The sequence below is a fragment of the Trachurus japonicus genome, chromosome 11, assembly GCF_045865225.1.
Source record: "Trachurus japonicus isolate A0001 chromosome 11, Traja_1.0".
Lineage (NCBI taxonomy): Eukaryota > Metazoa > Chordata > Actinopteri > Carangiformes > Carangidae > Trachurus > Trachurus japonicus.
The window spans coordinates 3,175,607-3,188,387 of record NC_140917.1 but is presented as its reverse complement, the minus strand read 5'-3'; the positions used below and the strand labels follow the sequence as shown (position 1 = coordinate 3,188,387).

The 12,781-nt window shown below is 43.3% G+C and overlaps 1 protein-coding gene across 2 annotated transcripts in view; it reads left to right on the top strand.

Moving 5' to 3' along the window:
* Positions 1-12,781, top strand: part of pvrl2l (PVR cell adhesion molecule related 2 like) — a 407,983-nt gene that overhangs the window by 189,008 nt on the left and 206,194 nt on the right. For both annotated transcript variants that reach the window (XM_085790687.1, XM_085790686.1), the window contains exons 5-6: positions 4,303-4,420; positions 5,134-5,282. In XM_085790687.1, the coding sequence (XP_085646813.1) occupies positions 4,303-4,420; positions 5,134-5,282 (267 nt within the window). The remainder of the gene's footprint in view (positions 1-4,302; positions 4,421-5,133; positions 5,283-12,781) is intronic.

Sequence of the window (12,781 nt, the reverse complement as noted above, 5' to 3'; positions counted from 1 at the left end):
GAGCCCTGAGTCTTTTACCTGAGCTCTTCCTTTAAGTCGCCTCGTTAGCTCCTCCACCTCCTCCACCTCCTCCACCTCCACCCAGACGTTTTACAGGACGGAGATGAAGTCTCAGAGCAGAACAAGAAGAAGAAGAAGCAGCCGTGCGAGACGAGCAGCCGAGTGTTGCAGAGCTGAGTTCAGACGTTAGGTCGGCTTTACAGAACAGAAATCACAGACTAATTAAACTACATATGTGTGTGTGTGTAAGTGTATAGTATGAGGCTGCAGTTACACATCTGTCTTTATTCTTTTATTGTTAAGGCTTTTATATTTGCAGCTTCTGTCCTTGTGTTTCTTATTTTGTTTCCTGTCTTGTTTTTTATTTTTTATTTTTTTTTACCAGAATTCATACAAGTCTTTCAGCGCGTTTTGAATCATTAATGATGACATCATCATTATTTAATGACCGTGTTGTTGCATTTTATCTTTAAACAGAAATCACAGATGTTACATAAGCTGCAGTGATCACAGGTTAGGATGCAGGAGGAGGGATTCTTCACTTTCCAATAGTGTGTCGGTGTTTGTGTTTGTGGTTGCAGTGTGTGTGCGTGTGTGTGTGTGCATCCAGTCAGTTTAATACGTGCTGAGGTTGTTATGCAACTGCTGCAGCAGTGAACAGTTGTTTTAAAGCTTATTCACTGTTTAGCAAAGTGTTTACATCAGACTGTTGTACAACACCTGGATGACATCTGTTTGTATAATATATAATATAATATAATAATAATATTTTAGCACGTCCTTTCTCCTCTCTCCTTCATGTCTTAGACAAGTGTATTAAAGGGATAGTTCAACATTTAGGCAAATTGGCCCATTGCCATAATCCCTAGAGTCATAGCAGTAGGTTCGTTACCTTTAATTGTCGGTGCAAGCTGTTTTTAGAACGGCGGAGCAGAGCCGTGAGCTGCTCAGAGCTACGCTACGGAGGCTCATTATGGGATTTATTGGTTTCCCTCATCAAACTCACCAGGGAACTATCCTTTTAACAGAAAACACAAATGCAAAAGCCACAACACAACAATAAAGACAATGATTAACACATTACAGTAGCCAGTTTCACTTCACACTGTTTCCTTCAAATTAATGACATTTCTTTTTACTGAGTTTACATCAAACATGGTCGAGTAACATCTCCTTCATCCATTTGTTTATTGTCATCGTCTGTTTTCACTCACTTCCCTATTGTGTTGTGTCTTTTGCATTTGTGTTTGTCTGTTAATGCACCGGTGAGACGACTCTTCTCATGGTGACAAACCATCACACCAGGAAACTGTGATCACAGGAGACGGTGTGTTAGCTCACAACTTACAGCTCAACTCAAAATTTGAAGAAGTGAATATTTATCCTGAGAAATATAGAAAATCAAAACACACACACGTTGGCGCCCGTTCTCACTTTTTTCTGTGGTTTTTAATCCGTTAAATTCAGTTCTAATTTACGTGGGATTAAAATCTTACACAGCTTCAGTTTGGCTTTGGAGAGATTTAGGAGAGATGACAACGGCGTCTCCACCGGGTGACCGACACCTCCACCTCCACCTCCACCGCCGCTCGCCGATTGTCTCTGTTCAGCCTGCACTGCACACACACACACACACACACACACACACACACACACAGAGACACACACTGACACACACACACACACACACAGGATCAAACTGACCTGTCGAGTTGTTTACAGGAAATAATGAGGAATAAATATATGAAACTCTTTTACCTACACACACACTGTGTCTCTGAAGGCCTGTACTGTACATATATATGCAAGTAAAATCAGCGTCTGTGTTTGTGTAGTAATTGTGTGTGTGGGCGTTTACAGTACACACACTCATATATGAATAAGAACAAGGCCGAGATCCTCACCTGTGTGTGTGCGTGTGTGTGTGGACATGTTTGTCCTTGTACTTGTGTTTGTAGCAGCTCTTAACAACACGACCTCGTTCTACAGGACTCATCAGCTTTATAACGAGGTCGTTAAAAGGATAGTTCAACATTTTGGCAAATTGGCCCACTGCCACAATCCAGTCTTAGTAGTAGGTTCGTTACCTTTAATTTCTTGGTTTCCCTCATCAAACTCATCAAATACACAATCCAACAACTCCACAACGCTCTGGTGGACAAGTTGTGACCTGCACATTCACCACGCTATGAGATAATAACACAACGTTACCACACAGAGTTGTTTTAGAGGGAAATTCATGCAAAACCGCTGATGCGCGTTGCCTTCAGGGACAGTTTTTCATCAAGCAGTCTCTGTATTTACCTCTAAAACAACTCTGAGGGAAACCAAGAAATCCCATGAGCCTCTGTAGCGTAGCTCTGAGCAGCTCACGGCTCTGCTCCGCCGTTCTAAAAATAGCTTGCACCGACAATTAAAGGTAACGAACCTACTGCTGTGACTATAGGGATTATGGCAATGGGCCAGTTTGACAAAATGTTGAACTATCCCTTTAAAAACCAATAATCAGACTTCTCAGTATGTTTGTTTGCAGCCTGTATGTGTGTGTGTGTGTGTTTTTCTTTTTCTTCACCCTTTTCATGTTGAGAATCTAAAGACAGAGAGAGAGAGCGAGGTGTGTGTGAGGAGTGACAGGGTGTCAGAGCAGTGAGAGACGAGCAGCAGGACAGGAGGGTGTGTGAGTGTTGTGTGTGTGGTGTGTTATTCATGTCAGAGTGTGTGTGTGTGTGTGTGTATGAGTGTGTGTGTGTGTGTGTGAGAGAGAGCTCTTCCTAGAGAGCGCTGACCTATAAAAGCTGATCTGTGGTACCCAGCAGACAGAGACATGATCCCTCACACCAGCACTAAACCAACACACACAGAGGGGTGGCAGAGTGTGTGTGAGATGTGTGTGTGTGATGTGTGTGATGTGTGTGTGTGATGTGCTACTTCCAGCTCTGTGAGGAACTCCTTCACTCCCGGCAAGGTCGGGTTTTAGACCAAGTCTGCTTTAGAGACGGAGGACTCAGGTCCCACTTCACAATCAGATCATTTATCAGTAGTTCATAATGGGGATGTGCCAAAAAATCGATTCACATAAGAATCGCAATTCTCATTTAATACGATTCAGAATCGATATAAAATCTCCCAAAATCGATAGTATATATGTGTACGCAATGATTCCTGAGAAACAAAGTAGAAACAGTCAAAAACTGACAGATATAAAGATATAAACACACTCTGTTGTTGTTGGGAGCTGTTTGTGTTTTCAGTCTTTAGATGTGAAGTGTCAGACCCTCAGGAGATCCTCCACACCTGTAGTCATGAATGAAGTGTAAACAGGAAATTATCCAAACCTGTTTCTGCACCAGGCTGTCAACATGTTGATTTTAAGAGGAACTCTGCTAAGATTTGTACCTCAGGTAAAGGGGAATTGCCGTTTTTTACAATCTGGACCTTATTTCTAGCATAAAATACGATAATTTCCTCACCCAGATAACTTTGGTGTGATTACAAGTGGTTGTGATGAAATGAGCTCCAGCCGAGAGCGGCGTATATCCGTATAATGGAGTCTACAGGGCAGCAGAATGCAGCCTCTAAATAACACATTATCTGCAGAGAAACTCCTTCATTTCACCAATATTTAGTTCTGATAGGCTAGTGCTATTCCCCTCTGAGTCCGGGGTTAGCTGTTAGCAACATCCGGGGTCTGTAGGTTGACCTACTGACCTCTGACCTGGATGATGTCATCTCTGAGCGCTGCCCGGCTCATTCTGATAATAATCATTCTGCTTCGGCATTCGGGTCCATTTTTATCTCAACTAGCCGGAGCTTTAGTGAGTCCAGGTTGAGGAGAGGAAGCCTGTGGAAGCTGAACTTCATCCAGCTGCTCATTTTGTTCTGACAAGTCGGAAACACGCAGAAACGAACCGTAGCATTAGCGGTAGCAACAAGCTCAGAGATGACATCATCCAGGTCAGAGGTCAGTAGGTCAACCTACCGACCCCGGATGTTTTAGAGGCTGCATTCTGCTGCCCTGTAGACTCCATTATACGGATATACGCGGCTCTTGGCTGGAGCTAATTTTGTTGAAACAACTTGTAATGACACCAAAGTTATCTGGGTGAGGAAATTATCGTATTTTATGCTAGAAATAAGGTCCAGATTGTAAAAACCGGAAATTCCCCTTTAACACTGGTCTGACTCAGGGTTGGAGAGTCACTCTAGTGGTCAGGAGAGGAACTGCAGCTGCTGCTCCTCCACCACTTCGTCCTACAACAATGAATATGACTCTAATCTCTCTATCTCTCCCTCTCTCTCCAGACCCTCCCTCCGTGTCCATCGAAGGCTACGACAACAACTGGTTCGTCGGCCGCGCGGACGCCAACCTGCTCTGTCTGGCCAACGCCAACCCAGCAGCCACCACCTTCACCTGGACCGCGTAAGAACCGCACACTCCTCCTCACCTCCCCTCATTCCTCCTCTTCCTCCTCCTCTTCCTCTTCTCCTCCTTCTTCCTCCTCCTCTTCCTCCTCTTCCTCCTCCTCCTCCTCTTCTTCCTCCTCCTCCGTCTGAGAGTGACAGAGTTTCTAATTATTGCTATAATCGCGACAGACGCCGGCAATCTTTCCTCTCTAATGATCATTTCTTTGTAATTTTTGATAAACACGACTGATCTCAACATCTCATCCTGATGGACAGATGGTGTGTGTGTCTGTGTGTGTGTGTGTGTGTGTGTGTATGTGTGTGTGTTTGTATGAGAGAGAGTCTGTCTGTGTATGTGTGTGTCTTTTAGTGTGTGTGTGTGTGTGTGTTTTTTGATGAATATTGAGCAGGGAGACTGAGCGGCTGTTCTCATGTCTGATTTCTCCCACATTAACGCTGCCTTTGAATCTCACACTCACAAACAAGCTTTTTTTTTTCCAACTCTATCAAATCTCTCTCTCTCTCTCTCTCTCTTTCTCCTTCTCCATCTTTATTCCTTCTCTTCTCTCATCTTCCTCTCCCTCGTTCTTATCGATTCATCTCTTTGGTTTTTCTCCTGCTTCATCTTATTTTATGCAAAACGTTTTCTCTCCATCTTCTTTTTCCTCTGGTTTCATTTCTTATGTCCTCGTCTCACATGTCTTCTCTCTCATGATGTCCCCCGTGCAGGTCGTCGGGGGCGTTGCCGGACACGGTGGTCGTCGACGGCAACAAGCTGACGGTGAAGAAGGTGGACGACGCCGTGAACACGACCTTCATCTGCGAGGTGAAGAACAAGCACGGAGCGAGTCGACACCAGATCACCACCATCGTCATCGGTGAGTCCCATGGCACGCACACACACACACACACACACTTGCTGCACACAAATGCAAGTGTGCACAGATACAATGCAACAATAACAACACAACATCAAAGAAACTGAATGCAAACACACACACACAGACACACTATGAATCATGGTATCTAGCTGATGTTGCACCACACATCATGCACAAGTGTGTGTGCACAAGTTCAGTCTCTGCAAAAGTTGATACACTTGCACACAAATTCATGCACATAAACATGAACCTCTCTCTGATGCACACAGACACACACACACACACACACACACACACACACAGACACACACACACACAGACACACTCATGCTGGGATCAGGGCTGATCTGAGAGCTGCTGGTTTCTGGGTTGTTTCCCATGGCCGCCGCCGCTGCCGCCATGTTGGGTCTGTTCCTGCATTTCATTTCATTTTTTTTCCAGGGGGTTGAAGTTGGTGTGAGCCGGTTTGCCAGGTTTGGTTTCTTCTTTCTTTCTTTCTTTCTTTCTTTCCTTCTTCTCTTTCTTTCTCCTTTTCCTCTTTGTGTTTTCTAACAGAACGACACTAACTCCTCCTCTGAGCTCTTCTCCTCTTCTTTTTAAAGGACAATTCCGGGCAAATTCAACTCAGGGCTGTATTTTCCTAACATTTCAGGTCTAAAAGAATGAATCTGAAGAGTTTCAGTTTAACATCTCCTGTTTTGTGGTAGTTGTGTCTGTCCCCGCATCACCACGGCAGCGATGAATGGGAGCGGATTGAAGTTGTGCTGCTTAGGCTGTTTACATCCCTCAAAGCCACAGACAGCGTCAGATGGCGACTCAAACATGCACCCAGAAGTTTATTTACTTCAAGCAAGTCAAGAGTTGATATTCCTGTGTTTATGACACAAACGGGAGCTTCCGACTGCACCTGAACACACCGAGCGTCAACTTGGGTCTCGCGCTTTGAGACTTTGAATTAGATCTAGTTTTACAAACATGTCGGCTTCAATCCGCTCCCATTCATTGCTGCCATGGCGATGTGGGGACAGACACAACTACCGCAAAACAGGAGACATTAAACTGAAAATCTTCATATTCCTTCTTTTAGACCTGAAATGTTAGGAAAATACAGCCCCGAGTTGAATTTGCCCGGAATTGTCCTTTAAGTTTCTTCACCTTCACCCCCCTCCTCCTCCTCCTCCTCCTCTTCCTCCTCCTCCTCCTCCTCTCTCTCTCCGATAGAGTCGGCCCGCTGTGTGCATGCAGCTCTTCCATCTTCTCTGCTGGGTCTTGACTTTTTGACGTTTTGCTAGTCCGGTGATTCAGCTGCTGTTGCCATGGTGTCGGGTCAGGTGGGGGGGGGGCTTTCCTCCTGCTCTGTCCTCTGATGCTTTCACACATTGATCCGACACGCACACACACACACACACACACAGAAACACACACACACACACACACATACCTCCACACTCACGCAAAAGCCCAGCAACATGTCGGCCTGCTGCGACGCCTCAGTGCACTTCAGCACACAGGCCTTTTTTTTTTTTTTTTTTATATCAGTGTCGGCTCGACTGCTTCTTCCTCTTCTTCTAAATCTCCTCCATTTCTTCCTTTCTTCTTTTATTTTATTTCCCTACTTCGAGGAATTAGTTTTAATAATCACCATGTTGCACTTTAAGAAAAAGGGGAGAGAAAAAAAACACACAAAACAAAAGGGAAACTTCTCCTTTTTTCTTCTGTTTTGCCAAAAGACAAGACAAGAGAAGAGAAAAAGCTACATTTAGAAAAATCCGTGGGAAATGGGAGCTGGAGATTTGAATTGTCTCCTCTGAGAACAAAGATGCTTTGTAGCGCGGCGCTGTGTTGGGAGGATGTGTGGGAGGTTCACAAGTGGCTAAGCTGCTGCTGCTACTGTTCCTCGCTTTGTGACTGACTCAAAGTATCAGGGAGGTACTCACACACACACACACACATCTATAAGCTTAACACGCTGCATTTATAGAAACATGTAAAAACCTCTCAGAGTGCACACACACACACACATACATGGTGATTCATCCTCCTCTGTTGTTGTGTAAAACGTGTCCTCGCTGTTTCACGGTTCAGTAAAAACAACCAACGACTGGACGGACGAGTGCAAAGTGAAGTGGAGACTTTTATCTCAGAGTGTGTGAGACATCTCTGCTGGTTGCATTTTGACCTTTGACCCCTACCAGTGACTTCACAGATAACAGTGACTTAACCTTCGTCTTGTGTTAGCTTTCTGCTACCATCTATGGTGTCCGGGTCAGTTTTGACCTGTGTTTTAAATCAGCTGTAGAATACACTAAAAACATTCAGTTTGTTTTTCATCTCTTGGTTACATTGTTAGACTTCTTTATCCATGAAAATATTGGTTTTAATATTTTAGACGTGGGCCTCTGGGCCTTTTTTTTGTCAGTATACCCCTTGGCTTTAAATGAAACTTCCTCTTGTCAGTTTTCCGCTACCATCTATAGTGTTTGGGTCGGTTTTGACTCGAGTCTTAAATCAGCTGTAAAACACTAAAAACAATTATTTATCATCCCATTTGTTTGCTTTTGCCCTTAAGATTTCAGTTTTAACTCTCATTAGTGTTCTTATCGTTATAACCGGGTCAAAATTGATCCTAACACCACAAATGTCATAATTTTAACTAGAGCATTTTAGAATTTTGTGAACAAATTGTTTTATTTTGTTTAAATTGAGGTTCCTGACAAAGTCAAAAAGTCTTGATGCTATAAACAAATGTATGTGGTACTTGTATGCATTTAAAACCTGAAAACGGCTCACTGGAGACCAGGACACAAGAGAAAGGTTAAAGCAAAGATCCTCTACTGCTCTGACAGGATGACTCACTACGAGCTGCACCGAAGATGTAAAGTGGTGTAACGACACTTCCTGTCTCCTGAGTGGGCGTGGTCGTTGTGTGTGTGTGTGTGTGTGTGTGTGTGTGTGTGGATGGATATTTACATTTTCTTGTGCTAACATTAGATATTCACACAGCTAAAAGTCATATATAGCATTAAATATATACGTTAGATGACGTTACCTTGGAGATCTGTGACAGATCTGGTGAGAGTGTGTTAGTGTTAGTGTGAGACAGAGAAAGGTTGTGTCGAAATATTCAGAAGATATGTGACGTGTGAAAAATGACTCCAATATATAGTATATTTTTTCCTTTGTATGAATAGTTTTTATTCCACTTTGATGTTGTTTCAGTAGTACACTAGTGGGGTTTCCTTACAGACATATAAAAGAAATATGAGAAAACAAACAAAAAAGGAAGAATGAAATAAAATTGAAACAGAATTGAAATATAAAACCCACATGACACAGATATACAGGAAAATGACTCGTAGCAGAGCGTCTTGTTTCTAAACCCGTCTTTTCTTTAAGTGCAGTGAGAAGCTGTGACCTCTGTCTCTTAATAATAATAATAGTAGTAATAATAATACATTTTATTTCAAACGTGCTTCTACAAGTGCTCAAAGACACTTACGTGTGCAAAATTACAACACAGAACAATGTGAAAAAGAAATAAAATAGAATGGAATTAATAAAACAGAACTTAGACACACTTGATTACACATTAAAAGCCACTTTAAAAAGGTTTGGAGCTCTGTACAGTCTAATGTGTCCGATCTTTACTTTAAATTCAGACAGTGTGACTCCAGTGGAGCAGGTGCTTCATCATCATCATCACATCAGTCAGTCTCAGTCCATTATACAGAGTTTCAGTCCCATCTACCATCAGTCGCTGCAAACTGAATATAAATATGAATATAAATATTATCTTTCCTGTCCGTTCAGTGACTTAATGAGCTCGTGGAGTAAATATAAAATAAATGCAAATAAATATAAATACATAAACAGGTGTAACGGCCTCGGCCTCTCCATCATAAACGTCAGCGAGCGTGGAATCAACTCGTGAATGTGGAGTGAAAGCAGAAGTGAGTCCTGACCTATAATGAGAGAGTGAACTGGGCCACCGGCTGAAGAACTGGGACTGGTTAGATTCCTTCCTGCCTTTGGCCCAGTTCTACGGGAGCCCGGCAGGATCACTCCCAGCCCTCCAGATGGCCCGGGCTAAAAAAAAAAACACACACAACACACACAACACAACACAACACAACACAACAAACTGGATCCTTTGATTCACCTTCGGGAAAATGATCACACACAAGTTTGTTGTAGTGACAGAGCGAGTTAGTTAGTAATTACAGCACAGCAGCAGATAAATGGATGAATGATGTGGACAAACCACTCACCTGAGGCTGAGACGTCCAGGTGAGTGGAGGACAGAAAGAAAACACACAGGTTTAAAGGAATAGTTCGCCAAAAAATTAAAATTCTACACATAAAACCATTTAATATTCCTCCACACTGCTCGTCCACTGCAATCCAAGTGTCCTGAAGGGAGATAGTGCAGAGTTTACTCAGGCAAATTCAATACAGGACTGTTTAGGCTGTAAAAATGTCCTAAATGACGTTGTTTCCAGTAAACTCTGGACTATCTCCCTTCAGGACACTTGGATTGCAGTGGACGAGCAGTGTGGAGGAATATTAAAGCAGAACTATGCAGGATTTGGGCTGTAATTATTGTGGCTCAGAGTCACTGTGATGGTTGAGTGACCTGTTATGAAGTGAATGGGGTCTAGGCCAATGCGCTCACCCCCCCCACTGGCTGAAAACCGCACTTGCAAGATCAGTCGTCCGTCTCGGTGTTACAAATCTCGTCAATGGATAGAAGTATCGCGAGAAACTGCCTTACGGCAGTACGAGATAAGAACGCATATGACGTCATGCATGTCACGAATCGTGATTGGTTTGAGTTCGGAAAGTCGGAGGAAACCATGGAAACATGAAATGTTTACTGATGAAGTTCAGCTTGTGGCTAACAGGGAGCTAATGCTAACACAGATACACACACCATGGGTCTTTTATAAGATAATGTAATACATCATGACACACACACACACCTTCGCGTTTTGGAACCTTTATTCCTGTGTGTGTATGTCTGTGTCTTTGTGCCTGTGTGTGGCTGTATTAGCGTTAGCGCCGTGTTAGCATTAGCTCCGTGTTAGCATAGCGTTAGCTCGGTGTTAGCATTAGCTCCGTGTTAGCATTAGCGCCGTGTTAGCGTTAGCTCGGTGTTAGCAGGGCTTAGCAAACAGCAGTAAACACAAGCACGTGTAGGGGGGGTGGAGGAGGTGGCGGCGGCGAGGTTTTTTTTTTTTTTTTACGACAGTGACATGTGCCTACCAGAACTGTGGGGGAGCTCCGGAGAGGGAAAAAAAGAGAAACCAACGAAGGAGCGAGCTATTTCCGGCCGACCTGCATAGTTCTGCTTTAAATGGTTTTTGTGTAGTTTTATGGGCGTTTTTGTGTTGGGCCCTATGATTCTCATATAAAGTTTTTGTTAGACTAGGAACCGGCCTCCAGGGTCTCCAGATGCACTTTGAGGAATAAAAAACTACTCCAGAGTATTCATCAGCATGAGGGAGAGTCAACAATGACTGAATTTAATTTTTTTGGTGAACTATTCCTTTAATCCGTCATCACTTCCTGTTTTGTTTCTGATGCGGCCGGCGAACGGTCGAAGAGAAAACGGCTGCAGCGGCAGGAATACATTGAGCCAATTAGAGGAGCAGAAGACACAGAGGAAGGTAGACTTATTATGGTCTGCCCTTATCAAAGATCAGTGAAGCAAAATCACCAGACCTCGGTTTCTGTGGTGAAGATGATTCTGCGTCAGGCTTTTGTCTGTAATCAGTCACATCCAGGTCACATGACCCCCCGACCCCCCTCAACCCCCCCGACCCCTCAACCCCCCGACCCCCCTCAACCCCCCCGACCCCTCAACCCCCCGACCCCCCTCAACCCCCCGACCCACCTCAACCCCCCGACCCCCCGACCCCCATGAGATGAGAATGACTTCATTATGAATCCCCCCAGGGAAATTGATTTGTCTGGCAGCTCATCTACCACGACCCTGCAGCAGATGCAGGTGTTGTAACATCTGTAAACACAGACAGCTGCAGCTTCTTCTGAATGGTCACATGGTCACATTTTAAAAAAGGCCTAAAAACCCACCTTTTTAAAAAAGCCTTTCATTAGTTGTTTCTTTTGGGGAGACGTTCTCTCTCCAAATTTTAACTTTTTTTTTGTTTGCTCAATATAAAGTGCATTACAAATAAAATTCATTATTATTATTATTATTATTATTATTACATGGTCACATGATCACATGGTCACCGACCTGATGAGACGAGACCAGAGATACACGTTGAGTTCAACCAGTGACACTGCAGAGTTATATTTTGAGAGTTTCATTTGAATGTCTGATAACGTTTACGTCTGGTTTCATCTAATCAACGAAAACCAAACATACATTTCTATTTTTCTTTTTTTTTTTTTATTAAATTTGATCTAATTTTAGCTCGTTTTGTCTTGGAATTCCCAACTCGGAAATTTCCAACCTCCGATATCATTGCGTTCACGCTGCAGGAACTCGGTAGAGAAAAAACATGGATAGGAAGTAAGTTTGGCGTATTGTGGCTCATCGCTGAATACGAAAAATATATGCAGCAGTAAATGATGTTTAGTTTGGAGGCAAATGATGAGGAGAGAAGACGCCACATGAGTGCACGTATAATGTTATAACCTTGATAACCGTTAAACATTATTTCCGTTACATACAAGGAACACAATTTCACACAATACAACAATCACAGCTTAATATAAACTTATTTCATATAGGCTACTGCAATAATACACAAAATATATGCAATAAAACCTCAGCAAATAACTTAAAATGTATCAACTCTAACTGTTTAAGACGAGGGCCGCCATGGTTTGAAGCTCTGAAATGAAACCCGAGTTTCCGACCTGTAATTCCCGAGTTCCACGCTGTTCAATTCTACAAATTTTACAACTCGGAGCTCATTTTTTTTCAAACTTCCGAGTTGCTTTAAACGCAGCATTAATCTTGGAATTAGTCTTAGAATAAAAGGTCGTTGTTGAACATTTGTCAGCTTCGTCTCCGTTGAGACAGATCTGTTCTACTGGTTAGCACAGCGGCTCTGTCCTTATTTATATATACAGTATGTGTGTGGTGTGTGTGTGTGTGTGTGTGTGTGTGTGTGTGTGTGTGCTTTGTTAAGTGTGTGTGTCCTTGCTCTCAACATTACCAATCTCGAGCGGTGGAAAAGTGGTCGTTGAGTTTTTATTGTATTTTAAAGTGTCTGAGAATTTCTCGTCTTTAACGTCTCATCTTCGTCTGTTTGTTCCGAGGACGTCTGACACACACACACACACACAGCGTTACAGCCGCCGCAGTGAGAGCAGCGATAGAAACCTGAGTGTGAGTGTGAGTGTGAGTGTGAGTGTGAGTGTGAGGGAAGGGAAAGGGAAGGGAAGGCCCCGGCTCTCAATAATGTAAGAGTTAATACTGGAGCACTTTGTGTAGACGGCCCGACACGCCGGCTCGTCTCCCT